This window comes from Bos grunniens, chromosome 10 (assembly GCF_055505025.1).
Source record: "Bos grunniens cultivar Pamir isolate PY7600 chromosome 10, Bosgru_T2T1.0, whole genome shotgun sequence".
Lineage (NCBI taxonomy): Eukaryota > Metazoa > Chordata > Mammalia > Artiodactyla > Bovidae > Bos > Bos grunniens.
Window position 1 is genome coordinate 101,042,226 of NC_141174.1, and position 24,594 is coordinate 101,066,819.

The window sequence follows — 24,594 nt, forward strand, 5'->3', positions numbered from 1 at the left end:
AACAGGGCATTTCCTTGCCTACTCTAACAACTTGCTCACAACTCACAGATAACCCACGGTGTTGAGCCGTACTCTAAACATGCATCATCCACACTCAACCCGAAAGTAGCTAAAAAAAGGGGGGGGGGGCGGGGCGTGAAAGCGTAAGCCAATGGTAGCGACGGCGCAAGCGTTCCAAAGGCTGGTTTCTGCAAGCTCACAGCCAGGAAGGAATTAGTCACGTTCGTGTACCCTCTCGCGAGAGGAAAGGATTTCAACGCCACATCAGGAACCAGAGAGCCCAGACAAGCAGACGTTCCAATGGGCGGGACTTCCGCCGGAAACGGGGTAGTCTGGGCCCTCTGAGAGGTCTCCGGCCGGCTTTTTTACCTGCAGACCCAGCCCGGGTGCTCTCTGGGCGTGGAAGCTGTCTGGACCGGGGTTGAAGATGGCTTGCGCCGCGGCGCGGTCCCCGGCCGACCAGGACAGGTGAGTCCGGAAAGAGGAAGCGACTTGGGGCAAGCCCGCCGGCTCTGCGCCTCCTTCCCCAACCCTAAGGAAGGCTCCTCAGAGGGAGCTAGGCCCTGGCCCTCTTCTCGGGCGTCTGTACCTCCCGGAGGCCGCTGTTCGCAGGACCCTAGATTCCAACTTTACGTAGCTCGATGTTTACCTGTACTTGAGACAGAGGATATTGGGAGCTCCGTGGGTGACGGAAAGGAGTCGTTAAGTGACAACTCTTTCTTTCGATCGTTGGCGTGTGAGAGCAGAGCCCGCCCTCAAAGCTTTTGACAGGCTGTTGTATGTAAATGAACAGTTCCAGTACTGTTTTCTTTTCTTTTTTTTAAAAAAAGCTTTGTCTAGCAAGTGATTTTTTTTCATCTAAGGTAATAAGTTAAAGTTCGGTTTTTAAATAGAGGGGAGCATCACCGACTCGATGGACATGAGTTTGAGCAGGCTTCGGGAGTTGGTAATAGACGGGGAAGCCTAGCGTGCTGCGGTCCATGGGGTCGCAGAGTCGGACACGACTGAGCGACTGAACTGAACTGAATAATTGTATAGGTGCACCGGCAATCTTGATGATGGTGAAAGAATGAATGAATTTGGGGAAATATTGCTCTAATGATACCAGCTGGGCTTTTCCTGTGGCAGGTTCATTTGTATTTATCCTGCTTATTTAAATAACAAGAAGACCATCGCGGAGGGACGGCGAATCCCCATAAGTAAGGTAAGCGTGTTTTGCAACGACGACCTGGGCAGGTTGTCCTGTTAGGCCACAAAGGCTTCTTTTACTCTGCTGCATTGTTTGAGGCCCGAGAAGAACGAGCAGCCAACGACTAGGCTGCTTTTTAAGTGATTCTTCATGAGCCTTTGTTTGAAACAGTTTGGGGGTGGGGTGTTGTAGGGTTTGCACATTTTTTCTTTTTTTAAACCAATGTTATGACAGTCTTCTCCTTAATAAAGGAAACCCAAATTATGGCACTGTACAATATCATGTCCAGAACGTAGTTGAGTTTTTTATTTTAAATAAGACTTGCAGAAAATTCAGATGTGTTGAATTTTACAGTTTTAGGCCTCTTATCATCATAATCCTTTTGACTTGGAGTAAATTACTTTAAAATTAACACTTTTTTAAAGTAGGTGTTTATAGTCTTAAAAGAAATGATTTCTCCCTTGTGCTGTTTCAATAGAAAAACCTAAGTTCTTAGTTGGCCTAGTGGCTTAAGTTTAGAAAGAGCCTAGAGCCAAGTGAAGGGATTTTTGTAGTTTTGTATTTCCACAATTAATGTTATATCCTATTTTTTAAGGCTGATTTACATTTTGTAATCTAATGGATTTAAGGAACTTGGCCTGAAGCAGTACATTATTTTTGAGTTGTTTAATATCTCCCATTTTGCTGCTTAAATATGTGAAGTCTGCTTTGCTGCTACAGCATAAAGGAGAAGATGCCAAAGCACTAATTCAGAAAAATGCCTAACATCAAGCCACTTTGACAGAGGCCTCTGGTAGCAGGCTCTTAGATAATTTGGAAATGATTGAATTACTTTTAACTTTATTGATAGCTTTCATACAGAAACAAACATAAATCTTAAGTGTTTTTCTTGATTAATTTTCATGAAGTGAGTACACATGGTTAACCAAGTATCCAATTAAAAAAAAAAAAACATTACTAGCACCCAGAAAGATTCCTGTATGTCCCCGCCACCCACCAGTCAGTGTCCCCTGCACATACAGTCATAACAAAGGATGACCACTGTCCTGACTTCGAATACCATAGATTACTATTGCTTGTTTTTTAGTTTTATTTAAATGGCATCACACACTATGTGGTTTTATGTCTGTCTTATTTTAATGAATGTTAAGCTTATGAGGTTTACCTGAACTTTTGAATATAGTTTGTTAAATCTCATCTCTCTGTTGTAGGGTTTCCCAACAGCAGCACTGTTGACATTTTGAGCCAGATAGTTCATGGTTGTGAGTGCTGTCTGGTGCTGTCTGGATCGCTTAGCAGCTTCCTTGGCATCTACCCACTGGAAGCCAGTGCCCTACCCCACCCTAGTTGTGATGATCAAAAATGTCTCCAAGCACTGATGAGTGTCAGGGTGCAAGATTACCTTGCTGAAAACTACTGCTCTGTAGTACGGCATTGTGTGAATGTACCACAGTCCATTTTACTATTGACAGATAGTTGGGTTGTTTCTAGTTTGAGGCTGTGATAAATAGTGCTTCTTGAGATCGTCTATTTTGTATTTTGGGAGGGGGAGCAGTATATACCTTGCAGTGGAACTGCATGGCCATAAAGAATGCATTTATTTTATTTTACTTCCATAGATTCTGCCAAACAATTTTCTAAAGTTGTTGTATCTGTAATAGTTGTTTAACCAATATTCATTGAACACTACTATATTCCAAGCATTATGCCAGATGAACATATTGGTGAACAAAGCAGTCCTTAACCTTGTGAAGTTTATGTTCTCATGGAAGGGAAATCGACACAAAAGTCTGAATATGTGAGTCCCAAGTTTAAAAATTACAGTTGAAACAACTGTACCTAGTTGGTTCTTTGGTTTTTTTTTTTTTTTAAAGGAAACCAAGGGTCTTGGTATGTGTTTTATTCATAGTGTTTGAAATGATTTATACAACAGTGTAGCAGTATCCACTTAAAGCTGAGCTATTTACTGTTTTCATCTTTAATTAACTTTTCAGGCTGTTGAAAATCCTACAGCTACAGAGATTCAAGATGTATGTGCAGCAGTTGGACTTAATGTATTTCTTGAGGTATGATATAGTTCTTCATTCACTAACTTCCATACTCATTTCATTGATGTGATAACTTTCATAAATCTTGTTTTTATTTCTTTCTGTTAAGAAAAATAAAATGTACTCTAGAGAATGGAATCGTGATCTTCAGTACAGGGGCAGAGTCCGGGTCCAGCTCAAACAGGAAGATGGCAGCCTCTGTCTTGTACAGTTCCCATCACGTAAGCTTTTTTTAATGAAAGAATGAATTTTGGGATAGGTTATTCCTCTACATTGGAGAAGGCAATGGCACCCCACTCCAGTACTCTTGCCTGGAAAATCCCATAGACGGAGGAGCCTGGTAGGCTCCAGTCCATGGGGTTGCTAAGACTCAGGAATGACTAAGCAACTTCACTTTGACTTTTCACTTTCATGCATTGGAGAAGGAAGTGGCAACCCGCTCCAGTGTTCTTGCCTGGAGAATCCCAGGGACAGGGGAGCCTGATGGGCTGCCGTCTATGGGGTCGCACAGAGTCGGACACGACTGAAGCGACTTAGCAGCAGCAGCAGCATTCCTCTACATTGCCAAAAATATTCTCAAACTGACATATTGACAAGTCAGAAAAGTAATTTGCATTCTGTGAATTAATTTAGAAAAAGGACTACTGCTGATGGAGAGAGAGAAACAGTGCTTTTAATTTCTTTTATGTTAGGACATTTGAGAATTTGATGAAACCTAGTAATCATTTCTCCAAAAAAAAAAATTGTTCAATGAACATTTTATGAACCTATGGAAGTCCATTGTTCCCAGGTTAAGAATGAGAAATTATTAAATTGTCAGCTATTATTGCTATTTCACATGTAGAAACACTTGGGATCTGTTACTAATTTCTAATACTGATAAATCTAAAAAACTGTATTGAGTGAAAAAAAGCAAGAAGTATGCAGTGTGGTGCTACTAAGGTGTAAATTTAAATATAGACTATTACTATTTATTGATAGATATGGGTGCAGTGTTATTTATTGATTTTATATATATGTGTGTGTATATCAGTTCAGTCGCTCAGTCGTGTCTGCTCTTTGCGACTCCATGGACCACAGCACGCCAGGCCTCCCTGTCTATCACCAACTCCCAGAGTTTACTCAAACTCATCTCCATTGAATAGGAGATGATATCCAGCCATCTCATCCTCTCTCGTCCCCTTCTGTCCTGCCTTCAATCTTTCCCAGCATCAAGGTCTTTTCAAATGAGTCAGCTCTTTGCATCAGGTGGCCAAAGTTTTGGAGTTTCAGTTTCAACATCAGTCCTTTCAATGAATATTCAGGACTGATTTCCTTTAGGATGGACTAGTTGGATCTCCTTGCAGTCCAAGGGGCTCTCAAGAGTCTTCTCCAACACCATAGTTAAAAGTTAAAAGCATCAATCTTCGGTGCTCAGCTTTCTTTATACTCCAACTTTCACATCCATACATGACTACTGGAAAAAAACATAGCCATGACTAGATAGGTCTTTGTTGACAAAGTAACGTCTCAGCTTTTTAATATGCTTTCTAGGTTGGTCATAACTTTTCTCCTAAGGAGTAAACGTCTTTTAATTTCATGTCTGCAGTAACCATCAGCAGTGATTTTTAGAGCCCCAAAAAATAAAGTGTGCCACTGTTTCTCCATATGTTTGCCATGAAGTGATGGGACCTGATGCCATGATCTTTGTTTTCTGAATGTTGAGCTTTAAGCCAACTTTTTCACTCTCCTCTTTCACTTTCATCAAGAGGCTCTTTAGTTCTTCTTCACTTTCTGCCATAAGGGTGCCGTCATCTGCATATCTGAGGTTATTGATATTTCTCCCGGCAATCTTGATTCCAGCTTGTGCTTCATCCAGCCAGGTGTTTCTCATGATGTACTCTGCATATAAGTTAAATAAGCAGGGTGACAATATACAGCCTTGACGTACTCCTTTTCCTATTTGGAACCAGTCTGTTGTTCCATGTCCAGTTCTAACTGTTGCTTCCTGACCTGCATACAGGTTTTTCAAGAAGCAGGTCAGGTGGTCTGCTATTCCCATCTCTTTCAGAATTTTCCACAGTTTATTGTGATCCACACAGTCAAAGGCTCTGACATAGTCGATAAAGCAGAAATAGATGATTTTCTGGAACTCTCTTGCCTTTTCAATGATCAAGCAGATATTGGCAATTTGATCTCTGGTTCCTCTGTCTTTTCTAAAACCAGCTTAAACATCTGGAAGTTCACAGTTCACGTATTGCTGAAGCCTGGCTTGGAGAAAATTTGAGCATTACTTTACTAGCATGTGAGATGAGTGCAGTTGTGTGGTAGTTTGAGCATTCTTTGGCATTACCTTTCTTAGGGATTGGAATGAAAAGGGACCTTTTCCAGTCCTGCAGCCACTGCTGAGTTTTCCAAATTTGCAGGCATGCAGAGTGCAGCACTTTCACAGCATCATCTTCTAGGATTTGAAATAGCTCAACTGGAATTCCATCACATCCACTAGCTTTGTTCATAGTGATGCTTCTTAAGGCCCACTTGACTTCACATTCCAGGATGTCTGGCTCTAGGTCAGTGATCACACCGTCATGGTTATCTGCATTGTGAAGATCTTTTTTGTACAGTTCTTCTGTGTTTTCTTGCCATCTCGTCTTAATATCTTGTGCTTCTGTTAGGTCCATACTGTCTCTGTCCTTTGTTGTGCCCATCTTTGCATGAAATGTTCCCTTGGTATCTCTAATTTTCTTGAGATCTCTAGTCTTGCCCAGTCTATTGTTTTCCTCTATTTCTTTGCATTGATCACTGAAGAAGGCTTTCTTATCTCTCCTTGCTGTTCTTTGGAATTCTGCATTCAAATGAGTATATCTTTCCTTTTCTCCTTTGCTTTTTGCTTGTCTTCTTTTCATAGCTATTTGTAAAGCCTCCTCAGACAGCCATTCTGCTTTTTTGCATTTCTTTTTCTTGGGGATGGTCTTGTTCCCTGTCTCCTGTACAATGTCACAAACCTCTGTCCATAGTTCATCAGGCACTCTGTCTATCAGATCTAGTACCTTATATCTGTTTCTCACTTCTACTGTATAACCGTTAGGGATTTGATTTAGGTCATACTTGAATGGTCTAGTGGTTTTCCCTACTGTCTTCAACTTAAGTCTGAATTTGGCAATAAGGATCTGAGCCACAGTCACCTCCTGGTCTTGTTTTTGCTGACTGTATAGAGCTTCTCCATCTTTGGATGCAAAGAATATAATCAACCTGATTTCAGTGTTGACTATCTGGCGATGTCCATGAGAAGAGGGTGTTTGCTCTGACCAGTGCTTTCTCTTGGCAGAACTCTATTAGCCTTTGCCCTGCTTCATTCTGCATTCCAAGGCCAAATTTGCCTGTTACTCCAGGTGTCTCTTGACTTCCTACTTTTGCATTCCAGTCCCCTATAATGAAAAGGACATCATTTTGGGGTTTTAGTTCTAAAAGGTTGTAGGTCTTCATAGAACCGTTCAACTTCAGCTTCTTCAGCATTACTTGGGGCATAGACTTGGCTTACCGTGATACTGAATTGTTTGCCTTGGAAACGAATAGAGATCATTCTGTCGTTTTTGAGATTGCATCCAGGTACTGCATTTTGGACTCTTTTGTTGACTCTGATGGCTACTCCATTTCTTCTAAGGGATTCTTGCCCACAGTAATAGATATAATGGTCATCTGAGTTAAATTCACCCATTCCAGTCCATTTTAGTTCGCTGATTCCTAGAATGTTGACGTTCACTCTTGCCATCTCCTGTTTGACCACTTCCAATTTGCCTTGATTCGTGGACCTAACATTCCAGGCTCCTATGCAGTATTGCTCTTTACAGCATCGGACCTTGCTTCCATCACCAGTCACATTGACAACTGGGTGTTGTTTTTGCTTTGGCTCCGTGTGTGTTTATGCTGCTGCTGCTAAGTCGCTTCAGTCGTGTCCGACTCTGTGCGACCCCATAGACGGCAGCCCACCAGGCTCTCCTGTTCCTGGGCTTCTCCAGGCAAGAACACTGGAGTGGGTTGCCATGTCCTTCTCCAGTGCTTGAAAGTGATAAGTAAAAGTGAAGTCGCTCAGTCGTGTCCGACTCTTAGCGACGCCATGGACTGTAGCCTACCAGGCTCCCCCATCCATGGGATTTTCCAGGCAAGAGGACTGGAGTGGGGTGCCATTGCCTTCTCCATGTGTGTATATTTGAAAAAAACACCAAGTTTTAACACCTGCTTACCCTAATGCAAGCAGGCGGTGAGGAAGACTGTTGCATTATCTCTAGCATTTTATTCCTTAAAAAAATCTTTTACAGCTTAATGACATTGAGTTTTTGTTAGAAGATTAAGAAGCCTGTGCTTCCTAGCTTAAGATACAATAACAGCCTGATTCTGTTGCCAGCTTGTTATGTTTAGATACTTTCTTTGATCTTCAAGTCAATTACTAGGATCAAGGTAAAAATTTTTATTTCAAATAAAGTGTTCTAAATTTTTGTTTTGTTCATTTAAATTTAATTTCAGCATTGTTCTTAATACATTTTCTCCCGGAAAGGTCCCCACTTCTGCAAATCATTGTCTTCCTAATTATTTAATTTTTTCTTTTTAAATTCTTATTTTCTTGATGTGATGATGACTTCATGAACTTTATGATTTTCAAGTATGATGACCTTTTACATCATGTTTCTCAGTTTATGTACTAAGCCTAACTTCTGGTTCCTAGGTAAGTCAGTAATGTTGTATGCTGCAGAAATGATACCTAAACTGAAAACACGGACACAAAAAACAGGAGGTGGGGACCAAAGTCTTCAGCAAGGAGAGGGAAGTAAGAAAGGGAAAGGAAAGAAGAAGAAATGATCTGGTCTGAGAATCAAGGATGTGATACTACTGTAAGATACATGAATGGAGGCTTCTCACTTGTATCTGAGAGAAACAGAAGCTTTTTCTTTGCTTCATTTAACTGAGCTGTGACCATTTGTGCCTCCCAGCTTCAACATCAGAGTTGATAATGAAATAAAGATACATCAGAAGTTTGCATCCAGCTCTTATGCAGTATAAGAGAAATTTTTCTTTTTTGCCTCTTAATACAGTTTTTGTGAAAGAAGCATATTCTTAAATGGACAGTGGGCTCTACCATAAGTTACTTGAAATCCTGTATCTGTTTGTCCTCTATGTAAACATGTTTCAAATAAATGAGTTTAATAAGATTTGAAATATACATTTTGTTTATCTTTTTAATTTTAGTGAAATAAAATTTGAAACTTGACTTTTTGTAGCTTTTGCTTATGAACTGATTAATGCCAGTAGAGGAGATAAAGGGAATAAAATGGGGAGTGGAAGCTCATGCTATGCTATGCTAAGTCACTTCAGTCGTGTCCAACTCTGTGTGACCCAATAGACGGTAGCCTACCAGGCTCCCCCATCCCTGGGATTCTCCAGGCAAGAACACTGGAGTGGGTTGCCATTTCCTTCTCCAATGCATGAAAGTGAAAAGTGAAAGTGAAGTTGCCTAGTCGTGTCCGACTCTTAGTGACCCCATGGACTGCAGCCCACCAGGCTCCTCTGTCCATGGGATTTTCCAGGCAAGAGTACTGGAGTGGGGTGCCATTGTGTGAACCTAAAACCAGAAAGTGGTTAAATCCTTTTGGACGTCTATGAACAGGCAGTCTGTGGATCATATTCTTTTAATCAGTCTTTGTAATTGAGTTGTTTCATCAATTACTAGTTTGTTGACGTGGAAATTTAAGCTTTAGATTTGCTTATTCTGTAGATTGGAGTTCTAAAATTGTCTATGCTTTAGCACCTTGAGATAAACTTTTTTCCAAGAAACTAAAGTGGATTGATAATTCTGACTTTATTCCAAAGCACTGTTCTAAAAGTGGTGACTTTGTGTAAAACTTAAGAGACTCCTTCTTCGGCCTTTTGTTTTGTCTACTGAGCATCTCCTGGGGGACTGCCTTCTCTGACTCAGTGTGCTTCTGGAAGAGCTGTCAATCACAGGACTGCACCCTGACCGCAGGATGTGGCCAAGGCCAGGCCAGTTCAATTTTATGTATGGAGTAGAAACACAAGTACAGATGGTGAAAGGAGCTAAGATGTGATTCACATCTTCCTGAGGCCTAGTGCCGCTCTTCTGTGAATCCTGTGAGTGAACTCATAGCCTTCTTTAAATCCCAATTCCTGTTTTATTGCTAGAGATTGAACAATTCCAAGTGATTACAGAATAAACGTAGCCAGAGTTTCAGAACTCTAAAAGGGATTATAACCCAGGCTGTATGACATGACCCACTGGTGTGTAGGGGGAAGTATTAGAACTGCTACTTAGGTTTTCTCTCCAACAGTTTCTGTTTTTACTATGTCCTATAGTGAGCATAATTGTATAGTAGTTTATATATCAGACTGACAAATAAATACAGGGGTGCAAAACATGATTCAGAAAAGCCCTCTTTGGAAAAACGTATCACTTACGAATATGGCTGTACAACAGAAAAGAATGAGGGACTTAAACAGGAATTAAATTTTTAAATAACATGAAACTCAAAGGTTATTGTAGGTGTTGATCCAGTTGCTCAGTGATGCCCTCCTACCTCTGTACTCCACTATCTGTGGCATGTTTCCAGCGTCCTTAAGTTGTTACAAACTCGTAAGAGGACTGGTGGCAAACCCAACACCACGTCAGAGTTCCACATCTGTCCCCCTGACATCACCGTGTGAAGTTCACAGAGTAATCAAGCGTTCATCAGACAACTTAGATTGTCGTTATCATCCTCATTTCGCTGGGTCAGGTTTTGTTGCAACATTGTGTATATTATAAACACACCTTTATTACTGTAAAACTTTCAAGAAAGAAGCATCACAAAATTTTTGAGTGAAGAATTTTTCAGTGAATCTTACGTAGATACTTCCTCTGGCTGAACGACATATGTATTAATACTAGTGTCTCAGAAGATCATAGTTCTTCAGAATATAGTTCTGATTCAGATGGTGTAAATGATGATGTCAGACCAACAAAAAGACAAAAATCCTTAGTGATTGATTCTGCAATGGGAAGTGAAAATGAAATGGTGCTGGAGAATGCTCCTTTGCTTCCAAAGAAGAGTGTATTTAATAGAGTGTTTCACTAAAATGACTTTACAGGTGTGTTAGGTATAATTGTTGAATATAATAACCCACAAAGTATTAGTGAAATAACAATTTTTGGCCAGCAACAGTAAAAATTGCCGGCCACAGGTGTTCAGTTCAGTCACTCCATGTCTGACTCTGCAACCCCATGGACTGCACCAGGCTTCCCTGTCCATCACCAACTTCCAGAGTTTACTCAAACTCATGTCCACTGAGTCGGTGATGCCATCCAATCATCTCATCCTCTGTCGTCCCCTTCTCCCACCTTCAATCTTACCCAGCATCAGGGTCTTTTCAAATGAGTTCTTCGCATCAGGTGGCCAAAGTAAGAGTTTCAGCTTCAACATCAGTCCTTCCAATGAATAGTTAGGACTGATATCCTTTAGACTCCTTGGATCCCCTTGCAGTCGAAGGGACTCTCAAGAGTCTTCTCCAACACCACAGTTCAAAAGCATCAATTCTTCAGCACTCAGCTTTCTTTATAGTCCAGCTCTCACATCCATACATGACCACGGGAAAAACCATAGCCTTGACTAGACGGACCTTTGTCAGCAAAGTAATGTCTGCTTTTTAATATGCCATCTAGGTTGGTCATAGCTTTTCTTCCAAGGAGCAAGTGTCTTTTAATTTCATGGCTGCAGTCACCATCTGCAGTGACTTTGGAGCCCCCCAAAATAAAGTCTGCCACTGTTTCCACTGTTTCCCCATCTATTTGCCATGAAGTGATGGGACTGGATGTCATGATCTAAGTTTTCTGAATGTTGAGGTTTAATTGTTAAAAATAACAATTTTTGGTCGATCACAATAAAAACTGCCGACCACAGGTGTTAGTCTCTGCAAAAATTTCCTGGAAAGTGTGTTAAAGGAAAGGCAGGGATTTCTCAAAACCTGTCCTGGCCAGCTTGTTTCATTGTCAAGAACTCCGGCACAAAGTGAAATACAACCTTCTCAGTCCTGATAGAGTGGCAGACAAGAAAGTGAGTAGTTGAGAGTGGATACTGGGCAGTCAGTGTAAAAGATTTGTCACAGAAAGATGCCTAGAACCTAAAATTGTTTTAGAGATAGGGCAATAGGATTGCCAGGAAAGGTTTCACAACTATTGCTGTACATGTTGCTGTTTGTTCATGTTGCAGTCAGTGAATAGTTATCTTTACTTCTTTGCCAGCCAAGTGAAAAACAGAGTCATTTCAGTGAATTATGTTCACCTTCTTTGCCCTTTTTTTAAAGGACTTTATTATTATCAGTTTTATACTTGTACATAATTGAAAGAGCTAGCCAATTTTAATCGGAGAAGGCAATGGCAACCCAATCCAGTACTCTTGCCTGGAAAATCCCATGGACGGAGGGGCCTGGTGGGATGCAGTCCATGAGGTCACTAGGAGTCGGACACGACTGAGCGACTTCACTTTATTTTTTCACTTTCTTTTTTTTTTTTTCACTTTCATGCATTGGAGAAGGCAATGGCAACCCACTCCAGTGTTCTTGCCTGGAGAATCCCAGGGACGGGGGAGCCTGATGGGCTGCCGTCTATGGGGTCACACAGAGTCGGACACGACTGAAGTGACTTAGCAGCAGCAGCAGCAGCCAATTTTAATTGGCATTCCATTTAGGCATTAACTTCCATCTGTAGAGGAGGATGATTTCATTTTCCTTTCTTTATTCCCAAGACATGCATGCATCTTTCCCATCTTCCCTCCTACCACTGTATTTCATCATTGTAATCACATCTTACCTGACTCCTGAGAAACTTGTATACAGGTCAAGAAGCAACAGTTAGAACCAGACATGGAATAATGGACTGGCTCATAATTAGGAAAGGAGTATGACAAGGCTGTAGTACAGTGTTACCCTGCTTATTTAACTTACATGCAGAGTATACCATGCAAAATGGTGGGCTGGATGAATAACAAGCTGGATTAAGAGTACTGGCAGAAATAGCAATAATCTCAGGTATGCAGATGACACCACCCTAAAGGCAGAGAGCAAAGAGTAACTAAAGAGCCTCTTGATGAAGGTGAAAGAGGAACGTGAAAAAAACTGGCTTAAAACTCAACATTGAAAAAGCAAAGATCATGGTATCTGGTCCCATCACTTCATGTCAAATAGATGGGGAAGCAATAGAAATAGAGACTATTTTCTTGGGCTCCAAAATCATTGCAAATGGTGACTGTGGCCATGAATTCAAAAGATGCTTGCTCCTTGGAAGAAAAATCTATGACAAACATAGACAGCATATTAAAAAGCAGAGACATCACTTTGCCAACAAAGGTCCGTCTAGTGAAGGCTATGGTTTTTCTAGTAGTCATGTATGGATGTGAAAGCTGGACCATAAAGAAAGCTGAGCGCTAAACAATTGATGCTTTTGAACTGTGGTGCTGGAGTCAGTACCACAGTCAGTCCTAAAGGAAATCAACCCTGAATATTCATTGGAAGGACTGATGTTGAAGCTGAAGCTCCAATAGTTTGGGCCATGTGATGCGAAGAGCCAACTCATTGGAAAAGACCCTGATGCTGGGAAAGATTGAAGGTGGGAGGAGAAGGTGGCAACAGAGGACGAGTTAGTTGGATGGCATCACTGACTCAATGGACATGAGTTTCAGCAAGCTCCGGGAGATAGTGAAGGACAGGGAAGCCTGGCGTGCTGCAGTCCATGGGGTCACAGAGTCGGACACAACTTAGCAACTGAACAACAACAATTTAAAGTGTACATTGTTGTTCTGTGTTTCATTCATAGCTGAATTATGCAATACCTTTGCTGCTAAATAGTGTGATCGGTGTGCAGCAGTACTGGACTCCCCAGGGAGCTTGTGAAAATTTCACACTCACTGGCCCCAGCCTGGAATTCAGATGCATTTTGAAGATTTAGCTTATCTCCGGAAACACTCTGGAGTATGCTATGGTTATTTTTGTTTTCCTTGGAGCTAATTTTATTTGCTTAGTTTTATGACTATTTGATGAATTATCCGTTGTCAAAATGTCCTTTCAAAAAGCTTGTCCATATCAGGTAGATGTTTTCTCTAAGGTTGATCTGCTTCCCCAGAGAGAAGGCTGACAAGCTCCCAGGATAAAGATCTGGGCACCTAGTGAGAGAAGGCAGGGTGGGCAAATGGGTCTCAGCATTTGGTCACTCAGTCATGCTTTTAATGCAACTTCCCTCCCTTAACTCTGCCCGTGCCCCCTCTCCAAGGATCCCCCACTCTTTCCAGAGGATAAACCTCCAGGCTACATGGTTGTGAATAAGGTAGTTCTTCATTAAATCCTCCTCTTTTTTTAGTTCCCTCCCAACATTAAGATACTCTTTGCAGTTATTTTGATATTGGGGGTAACAATAACGAAATTTCTGTACCCAAAGAGAGAGACTAGTGGGGTAGGCAGAATATGCTGTTCTCCTGACCATCATCCACCCTCGCAAAAAAACCGGTAAATATGTTGCTTTCATGGCAAAAAGCTTTGCATGTGAGATTAAGAATCTTGAGCTGGAGAGAGCTGGGTTATCCAAGTGGGCCCAATGTAATCACAGACAAGCTTATAAAAGGGAAGCAGGGGTCAGTGTACTAGCAGGCCACAAACGGGGATACAGGCAGAGTGTGGAAGCTGAAAGCAGCAAGAAAATGGGTTCTCCTGTATCTCCAGAAATAATGCAGCCCTGCCCACCTCTTTCGGATGTCTGTCCTTCAGAACTATAAGCTGATACATTTGTGCTGGTTACAGCAATAACAGGAAACTAACACATGAGCTGAACTAATTAGCTAAGAGAAACTGTCCAGACCTTGGCATTCTTGACCTTAGCAGTAGTCTCTAATAGTAGCTGTTGTCAAAAAATTAGTCAACTTAAGAAAAATTGGAAGATTTTATTCGAGCCAAATTTGAAGATTATAGCCTGGGAAGAGCACCTCAGAAAGCTCAGAGAGTTGTTCTGCCCATTAAAAGTCAAGACAATTTATATACGTTTTTTGAGACAGAGGGCAGTACGTTAAATGATGTATTCGTATTTGAGTTTTCATAATCCAGATGTAAGCGCCATCATGGTGGGTCATGTGACTTTTTACAAGCTCAAAAAGGAATGTTGTCTTTTAAAGAGTTGTCTTCATGCTGAGAGAATGTTGCTGGTTATGGTGAGCAGGTATTCCTGCTGTCAGGAGAGGTTTGGTCAATGCATAATGTAGATATACAGTGCACAATTGGGGGAGTGCAAGTTGCTCAGTCATGTTCAGCTCTTTGCAACCCCATGGACTATGCAGTCCATGGAATTCTCCAGGCTAGAATACTGGAGTGGGTAGCTCTTCCCTTCTCCAGGGCATCTTCCCAACCCAGGGATCGAACCCAGGTCTCCCACATTGCAGGCGGATTCTTTACCAGCTGAGCCACATGGGAAGCCCAACAATATTGGAGTAGGCAGCCTATCCCTTCTCCAGTGGATCTTCTTGAGCCAGGGATCGAACCAGGGTCTCCTGCCTTATAGGCGGATTCTTTACCAACTGAGCTATCAAGGAAGCTGAAGTTGGAGGGAGAGGGGAGGCCAAACAGCAAAGAATTTTTATGTTTAAATTTTTCTTGCCAAAACATGAATTTCATTTCACTTTCTTAATCCTGGTTATACATTGGAAGAGTTTTAAAATACTGGCACCTGGGTATATAGTTGATTGTTAAAATTTCTGGTAGTGGAGGCAGACACTAGTATTTTCTGAAAGCTGCTCAGATGATGGTGATGTACAGCCAGGCCTGAAAACCTCTATACTGAGTATAAAGACACCATTAACCTAACTCAGTGATTTCTTGTCAAAGTGTGGTTTCTGTATCATTAGCATCACCTGGGATCTTGTTCCAAATACAAATGTTTCAGCCCCACCCCAGACTTCCTGAATCGGGGATGGGACCAGCAATCTTTTACCAATTCCTCCCCTCCCCAAGGAAATCCTGATGCACACTAATACTTGAGAACCTCTGATTTGACCAAAGAACCTCTTTATTGCTCTTAATTCTCTGAGGTATGTATGTTACAGATTTTATAAGCTAATACTGTAGTAAGCAGCCTGAAAAACTTAAGGTCATTCTCAGATATATGTACTTTCTCCTGCTGTATCATACAGAACTAATATTTGGTTAAGGATGTGAACTGTATCTCTTACTTTCTAATTAAACACCATGATTCTAGACATACAGACATGCAAAGGCAGATGCAGGAGCGGATGCTGACCGAAGTGCACTCTCCAAAGGCAGGCGTTTCGAATAAAATCCCCAGTTCTTCTTTTCTTAGTCTAAAAATACAGAGTGATTTGGAGGCATATGTGTGTTTACTATATTAAGATACACTTACATGAAATAGTAGCACCAACTAGTAGCCGTGTGAGACTGTGTGTAATGCATTATGCCAGCATTAGAGCTGACTCCTCTCAGGCAACCGCTCGGTGATAACTTTGCAGCGCCCGGGTATTCAATCAGCCGCAGATTGTGTAGTACTGCAGTGTGTGTTTATTGAAAAAATCTGTAAGTGAGCCCATGCACTTCAAACCTGTGTTATGCAAAGGTCAAGAAGAGTTTGGGTTTCCTCTCCATTTATTGCTAATTAGTAGAAACTCTTTCTGACTGGTATTTTTTTTCCTGGCTTTTAAATATTTTATATTTTTTTATGAAGTATAATTGCTTTACAGTGTTGTGTTAGTTTCTGCTGTACAACAACATGAATCAGCCATATGTATACATATATCCCCTCGCTTGTTTTTAGGGAATGTCTTTGCTCTGACAGGTAGTCACCACCACGGGGAAAATCACAGGCCAGGTGAGAAACACGGTCCATGAACAGCAGTGTTAAAGGGTTATTTATCTGTGTTAAGATTCTTCTTACATTTTATTTTAAGCCCCATAAAAGAAAATGGACTATAAAAGCTCAGTGAGATAACAAAAGCTCAATGAGATAACAAAATTTTATTTACATCTATTTCCATTTAATATATCACATCTTCAGGACAGGTGGTAACTTATTTAAAGGTTATGCTCATATTCTTCAGGCTGTGGGTAGAAGACTCCCCAGGGTAGCAGTAACTGTCTTGGTGTAGGAATTCTTTGCCTTCACATATCCCCAAAATACCATTCATGTACAAATAAATACTTGTCTTATAGCTGAACACAGGCTCAATTAGTTTTTCAAATACTCTAGCCACAGCAGTATGCTTTTTTGGAAATCTAAACTGAGACAAGAATTGCTCAACTCATAGTTTCTCCTGTCATTAATATGTACATGCTGACTGCCAAAAAGAGTAACTAAAATTTCTTACAGAATGTACTGCAAGAGAAACCTATGGTAACAACAACAAAAAAAATTGCATTCAGAAATTTCTGTCTAAATTGATATTAGCCTGTAAGTAGTTATAAGCAATAGTAACTTGCATGCTTCACCATCTTGCCTGATATTTTCTACACTAAAAGTTACATATTCTGTATACTAACAGTCTGATTATATAGTCTGAATGCTAGAAGTTGCTAATTTTCATTCTTTTACCACCAAGAAAGCATACTTGATTTATAGGGAAAGGGATTTAAATACTCCTAGAGGTACTTCTAAAACTTTTTAACTTAAGGCTTGATTTTCTTCCAATAACAAGTAGCTGTTTGCTTTCTGAAAGATTTTATGTTTTAACATAAGCTTAATAAGGTGCTTTATTATCATCACATTCCTCTCTCCCCAAAAAGGCCCTGATCCATATTGTTATATTGGGGTGATATTGTCCTTATTTTTGATACCTTTGACATACTTTTGTATTACATTGTGACACATCATTATGACTTTACCTAATTGTTTTCTAAAAGGGAACTAATCATCTTTATTTGCCTTAAAATATTTTATAGGCCTGGTTGTTAGTTTTGCAATGCTTTTGTTTTAGTCAGTTTAGTCTGAGAAGGATCCTAGCAGTATGGTCAGTGCAAAGCTTAGATTCTTTAGTATGGACAAGTTGTCAAGGTCCCTATAAGCCATTTGGCTAATCAAGCTAGTAATATTAATTTTAACTTTTTATTTTGTACTTAAACTACATATAACCTCATAGTTTATCATCAAAACAAAGCATATAGATGAAAGCATGTAAATGGACTGCAAATGATTCTGACTTGTAACCTAGGGAAGCCTCTGTTGTTTGACCCTAAAGTCCAGGGAAAGAAGGGAAAGGTGTTTGTCTTAAGCACTAGCAGCTAGGCTGTGCAGCATGTCGTACTTCTCTGAGAACTGCTCTTCGAGCCTGGTGTCACCATGAGCATGTAGGTGCTAATGATACAAACAAGAACGTACATGTAATGAGAGGTGGGCAAGTCTCTGGAGGGTCCTTAAAGTAGAGGCTTTTCAAAAGACTGGAAAAGAAACAAGACTAAACCAACATGTTACTCAGCTATGAAAGTAAAACCAGGGATGGTTTCCACAACAAAGTGTATCAGCCAGTTTTTTAAAAGCTACAAGACAATATTGCTAGTTCTACAGAACTGGAAACTGTGATGTGTGTACATTTTCCCATTTATCACTTAGCTGACTGCTTCACAAAGCTGTTCTGGTATTCAGCTGCTACAATGTTAGGAAACCACCAGGCCAACCTCCCTTCTGCCTCATTTATCACTTAACTGTTCCTTTGAAACACTGCTCATTTGTATTAATTTTCTGAAGTATTATTCAGCAGATCACACCAACACAATGGAACCTTCAGCCTCTGGCTGGTGCTCCCCATAAGCAATATGCAGGCTATAGACAGTAACATTTCCCTACATGTGTGTATGCACAGATACATTAAAAACATTGAAACATTTTCTTAAAGAGTATCCTAAAATGTAAGTACAGGGTAAGTACAGAGAAAATGCATGCAGAGAGAGCCCACTGCAGTACAAAGCCTGTGGGATATATAATTTTAAGTTTATATTTCCTACAGGATGGTAACATAGGTCTTTTCCTACCCAGAGGCATAATATATTTTCTGAAAACCTGGACACTGCCCATTGCATTAAATGTAAATGCTCCCTAAGTATATAAACAGTAAAAGTAAGCAAAAAACCTTACAACACATTCCTTTGTTTAATATATCAAAAATGTTTCCAAGGCAACATTATTAAAACGATCATACACCACAGCCCCTAATACGGTATCGCGCTCCCGTGGGAGGTGCAGAGGCGCCAGGGAGGCTCCGGCCAGTCAGCGGTCTAGGTGCTCTTCTTCTCCTCGCCCAGTAAACTCACGGCGGCTTTCCTGGCTGTTAGAAGGAGAGAAAACTGTATCAGAGCTGTGTGTAACCCAGCTGTGTGCCAATGTGGCTCCTATTGTGGGTGACGCCGTGGGTGACTCACGCTCAGATGAGGACACACGGAGGTCTGTGGGCAGGGCTAGCAGAGTTTCCAGGAAATGGACCTGAGAACTCTTCAAACGCAGCTCCTGAGCACTGCAGCCAAGTTACTGAGGACCTGGCCCCTTTGAGTGACCGTGTCGCCTGTGCCACTGTGTCCTGTCCCCTCCGAGTATCGCAAGAAGCAGAGGCTCCTTGAGTGTATAGTGTCCTGTGTACAGTCAAGAAATTCCAGGTCCTCCCTGGCCTTCCGAATTACCACTTGGCTTGGAACGTGCTCTAAGAACTCGTGTGATGTGTCTGCGGGCCGCGGGGAGGGTTCTGAGAGCCTTGAGGCCTCCTGAGAGTCCAGACTGCAGCTGTTCTCAGAGCCCTGAGCGGGTGCCAGGCAAGACTGCCCTCCTTATGCACCAGCCGCCCGACAGCAGCTCTCCCTGCACTCACTTAAAATTGTGGACTAAAGTTTACAAAGACACTGCAGGCTCTCAACTAGCTCTTTGCAAAAATGTACTTCCTGGAGAATCCAGAAACTCAGAGTTAATGTGTCAGCCTCAAAATCCCTCTTATTTTCACTCTTAACCTCAGTTTATGAATGTATCCTATCAAAGTAAAACAGGATTTCAGAGGACTGAGATCTAAGAGAATCAAAGGCCAAGAAATGTGGGTGAACTAGACAGAAATGACATCACCAGAGGCTGCTGGTTTGGTTAAGAGCAGAGAAGAACAGTTAAGAAACCTCTTCAAAAGGAACTGGCGATCCTAGAGTGGGAGGATGTGAAGAAACGTAGGAACGCACTGAAGGAGACTGGAGCTGCGTCCGGGAGCAGGGCTTGGGGAGGACACAGTCTGCGAGGAGGAGAACACACATCAGCTGGGGCATCAGGGCTGCAGCGGGCCATCTGGGGGTCTTCCTTCCCCAGAGGCCAGCTCACCTCTCGTCTCCCACTTCCTCAGGAGCGTAGAATCCTTTTTGTATTTTAATTCCCTAGTTCTATGCCCACTGTCCATGGGCTAAAACCCTTACTGTGCCCTCTGGAACTTCCGACCCATCATCAGGAAGACCTCTGTCCTCACCCGTTTCTCCGAATGGATCCTGCTTCCTGTTGCTCTTACAGAGACCTGCCTGCTCCCCAGGATACTGCCTTCTCAAGTGTCCTATGCGTTTCCTTCCATGACCCTGGTACTTCTGGGTCTGGAGGTCCAGGAAGCATTGTCTTTGATCTTCATGGCTGTGTTCAGAATCTCATGGCATCAGATGACCTTTCCCAGCCGCCCATCTTTTTTCCAATTCTCTCTGACCCTTGGGCTGTGCTGCCTCATTTCTTTAAGATTTTAGCTCCAAACTTACAATCACTTTTGAGCACTGCTGTTACTTGAATTATCACTGATTTCAGTATTCTCCCAGTATCCTGGGCACTTGGGTCCTCCTCTCCAGTAACCGGGATGTTCCATTCTAGCTGCTCTGCAGCCTGGTCTCCTTCAGCTCTCCCTCTGGGCCACTCCCTTCCAGTCATACGTTCCCTGCTCTCAGCTTTCGCACATGCTACTTCTCCCACGGGGGCTTTCTTCCCCATGGTTCCTTCCCTTAACACTTTCAAATGTGACGCAGTATTGCCTCCTTTGTGAGGATTTCCTAAATCACTCTTTAAAACTGTCACCTTCCCTTCAGCCCCTGCGCACTCCCTATCTTTGGATCTATTTTATTTTTCTCTGTATCATGTGCTAACTACACCACGTAACTTGCTTTTTCATTGTATTCTCTCTCTCTCTCAACAAGACTGTAAGCTTCATGGGTTCATGCAGTATGGTCTGCTGGTCTGTTTGGTTCCCTGGCTCATACCCAGTGCTATGAACATGCTTGGCACATAATTAAGTCACCTCAATAAATAAGTATTTGTTGAATGAATGGATGAGAAAGGCTGAGAGAGAGGGCATTCTCTTGCACCTCTCACAAAAGCCATTTGAACAGCAGCATAACAAGCAGCTCAACCTGCAATGAATTAGGGAGACTGGACTTGTATATAAATACAGATGACCCCTAAAATCTCCACCCACCACAGGAAAGTCACTTTTCCTAATGTGCTGAGTGAATGATGTGTTATTCGTGGCATGGCAGAAGAATGTTGGGAACAGTAAAGGCAACAGGCAAAGCCTTGGTGGAGAAATCCCAGAACAGCCTTGGCACGTGGCTGAGGAAAGCCAACAGGATGTGAAGTGAGGAAGCCCGCTGTCTGGGCCAGTATGACCCCGGCCCCTCGCACACTGAGCCAGGCTGCCCCCAAGCCATACCTTCCTTGGAGATGGTGTCTGCAGTCTCTTTGGCTTTGTCCTTCAGGTCGTTCACCACAGTGTCTACTTGGGACTCGTGCTTCAGGAAGAAAGGCCGGATGATGCGCTTGTAGAGCAGGTCTGCTCCGTTGGCGGGGCTGGGAGCCATGCACCACAGCAGGAAGCCACACTGCACGGAGGAGAAGCAACACGGTTACAGAGGGGGTGGCACGGACCACACGCACTGCCGCCTCTGCTGCTTGCTCCACCAGCATCGCTGGTGTTTCTGCAGGATGTTAGGTGCACTTTTCTTGGTGGAGAAAACATGACAAATAATGACCTAGTAAGGAAAGGCTGCCAGGGCGTCCCTGGTGGCTCAGCTGGCAAAGACTCTGCCTGCAAGGCAGGAGACCCCACTTCGATTCCTGGGTCGGGAAGTTCCCCTGGAGAAGGGATAGGCTACCCATTCCAGTATTCTTGGGCTTCCCTGCTGGCTCAGCTGGTAAAGAATCCACCTGCAATGGAGGAGACGTGGGTTCAATCCCTGAGTTGCAAAGATCCCCTGGAGGAGGGCATGGCAACCCACTGCAGTGTTCTTGCCTGGAGAATCCCCATGGACAGAGAAGCCTGGTGGGCTACGGTCCATGGGGTCGCAAAGAGTCGGATATGACTGAGCAACTAAGCACAGAAGGAAAAACAGAGTGACAAAGGCAAAACACACCAGGTCCAGCGCTTAACTTCCTTGCTAACTTGGACCACTTTTTAGTTGTGAGTCACGAGAGCTCTAGAAATGCAAACCTGCAAAGGGGCTACTACTATGACAGAGCTTGAGTTAAAACGCACACAGAGCACCGCTACTGAGCGCCCTTCTGTGACATTCAAAATACAGAACAAAATGCAGGTTCTAAACAGATTATAGGGGGCCAGTTTTTAAAAGACAGGAGTTACCAGGCATTGGAAAAGACTCTGATGTGGGGAGGGATTGAGGGCAGGAGGAGAAGGGGACGACAGAGGATGAGATGGCTGGATGGCGTCACTGACTTGATGGACGTGAGTCTGAGTGAACTCCAGGAGTTGGTGATGGACAGGGAGGCCTGGCATGCTGCGATTCATGCGGTCGCAAAGAGTCGGACACGACTGAGCGACTGAACTGAACTGAACTGAACGAGGCTGGATTTAAAAAAAAAAGAAAATCCCAAACTATGGCTATATAGTTCTTGCAAGAAACACACCTAAGACAAAACCAATCAGGAACACTGAAAATAAGATGAAAAAAAAAGATGTATCTGACAGATACCAACTCTCAAAATAGCTCATATAATAATGGTACATAAACACAAGGAAAAATAAGTGAACAAAATGATAAGGAAGGAAAACAACTTGTTAGGAAGAATAACTGGCCCGAACCTATGTATCTTTGAGCTATGTAAATTATATATACTTTTGTTTTTGTCTTCCCTGGTGGCTTAAATGGTAGAGTCTAACTGCAGTACAGGAGACCCAGGTTCGATTCTTGGGTCAGGAAGATCCCCAGAGGAAGAAATGGCAACCCACTCCAGTATTGCCATGGACGGAGGAGTCTGACAGGCTATATAGTCCATGGGGTCGCAGAGTAGGACACGAATGAGCGACTTCACTTTCTTTTTGTTTTGATACTTATATAATTTTAGTTTTTATAATTATGTAATTTATAATTATATGTAGTTTCTAAATACATAATAGTTTTGAACTGTATAAACTTGAAAGTCAGAATTATATAGATCAATGGACAAAATCCATGATCAATTGCTTTTTAATATTTCATCAGAAACTGATATATTAAAAAAACTAGAAATCAATAAGAATACATAGGAAAATACACAAAATTTAAAATCTTAATCTAAAGATACATACAGATCTCTCCACCCAACAACCTGAGACCTAAGAGAATTGTATACTACAAAACAGAGGTAAAAGAACGGAGCTCAGAGACGCTGGTTCCAGCCTTGGCTCTGCCACTTACTAGCTGGGCAAAACTTACGCAAGTTACTTATTTGCTTAAGTCTGTTCTGACTCTATAAAAAAAAGTATAAATAGAAAAATTTTTTTAATCTATTTCATACAGGTTTTGTAAGAAAATAAGAAACATCTGGAGCATCTAGCCTAGCAGGGGCTCTGTCCCTGTCCCAAGAATACGGTGTCTTCTACCAACACCCATGAGACAGAAGCAGGCTGCCTATTAGAGTTTTAAGTCAGGTAAAATCAGGTCTCAGGACCAACATACACCCTTTTTAAACAATTATTTTGTTCTTACCTCTCCTTTCACTGCCTGAAATGAAATTCAAAGTCATGAGACGCTTACACATACAATTATGGAAAAAAAAAGGTTTCTAACTGGAATATGAAGAAAGAATAAAGTAAAAGTGTTTTATTTTAAAAATATATTTTGGACTTCCCTGGTGCTGCAGAGAATAAGAATCTTCCTGCCATTGCAGAGGCCACTGGTTCGATCCCTGGTCTGGGAAAATTCCACCTGCCGTGGAGTAGCTAAGCCCACGCACCACAGCGACCGAGCCCACACGCTAGGGCCCGCGAGCTGCAACTACCGAGGCCCGGCGCCTAGAGCCTATGCTTTTTTGATGCCCAAACATTCATATTTTCCATCAGTTGCTTATAAAGATAATGCTAATACAGCCACACACACACCTAAAAGTCAATAGAGCAATTTAGGAAAGTTACATTCTTGACAGAACATCAGAATTCTATGTGAACATTTTGAATCGAATGCAGTGTGGCAGCCAAGGGAATGTGCCATGTACTACTGCATACAAAGCAAGTTTCCTACCAACTATATTAACTATTCAAAGAGAAGAACTATTTGGATTTAGTTTTTAGCATCTAACATCCAATATACTTGTTATTTATATCCAGGCACTTTGCTGTATTTATTATTTAGGAGGAGAAGGGGCGACAGAGGATGAGATGGTTGAGTTTGAGCAAGCTCCAGGAAATAGTGGAGGACAAGGAAGCCTGGCGTGCTGCAGTCCATGGGGTCGCAAAGAGTCAGACACAATTAATAATTAGGAAATTGGCATAAAGTTTTAAATTGGCATGTGATACATTTTAATTTTTACTATTTAAAACTGTAGAAAATAGTCTCCTGGCTGGTATTCCTATGTAGAATATCTGATTGTCAGGAATATTACTGATGTAGACAAAGCCTCAAAGTGAAGTGGAAAGGACTCACTGGGTTAAGAATCAGGAGAGTTGGGGAGAAGGAAATGGCAGCCCACTCCAGTATTCTTGCCTAGAGAATCGACTGGACAGAGGATCCTGGCTGGCTACAGTCCATGGGGTTGTGAGAGTCAGACACGAATTAGCAACTAAACTGGGTATTCCAAATATTAAAAAAAAAAAAAAAAGAATCAGAGGAGAGTTGGTATCTATTTCATGACTGTAAGTAAATCAAACAACCTCTCAAAGAGTCAATTTTCTCTTCAGGATTTTTTAGGAAACTCAGAAATTAAAAAATATACCTGAAGAAACTACACAAGATACAGCTAATATTACCAAGTCCTACAGTGCTTACTGTTGTTGAAAATCTCTGAAATGTTATCTGCCTTTACATCTAACAACCCTAAGCAACCCAGAAAAGCTGACTTGTTCACCTTTTCTGGATGACTTAAGCATGGCT

General features: G+C 41.9%; 2 protein-coding genes across 2 annotated transcripts in view; one reads left to right on the forward strand and one right to left on the reverse strand.

Annotated features, from left to right (window-relative positions):
• Positions 1-315: 315 nt before the first annotated feature.
• On the forward strand, positions 316-8,482 carry SRP19 (signal recognition particle 19). Its single transcript, XM_086323342.1, has 5 exons — positions 316-468; positions 1,129-1,204; positions 3,184-3,255; positions 3,347-3,458; positions 7,940-8,482. Exons 1-5 carry the CDS (start codon positions 428-430, stop codon positions 8,071-8,073), a joined length of 435 nt encoding a protein of 144 aa, XP_086179468.1. The 5' UTR covers positions 316-427; the 3' UTR covers positions 8,074-8,482.
• Positions 8,483-16,244: 7,762 nt separating this feature from the next.
• REEP5 (receptor accessory protein 5) overlaps positions 16,245-24,594 on the reverse strand; it is a 52,436-nt gene continuing 44,086 nt past the window's right edge. The window contains exons 4-5 of the mRNA XM_086323341.1: positions 20,943-21,111; positions 16,245-18,563 (exon numbers count right to left, since the gene is read on the reverse strand). Coding sequence (XP_086179467.1) covers positions 18,514-18,563; positions 20,943-21,111 — 219 coding nt within the window. The 3' untranslated portion in view covers positions 16,245-18,513. The remainder of the gene's footprint in view (positions 18,564-20,942; positions 21,112-24,594) is intronic.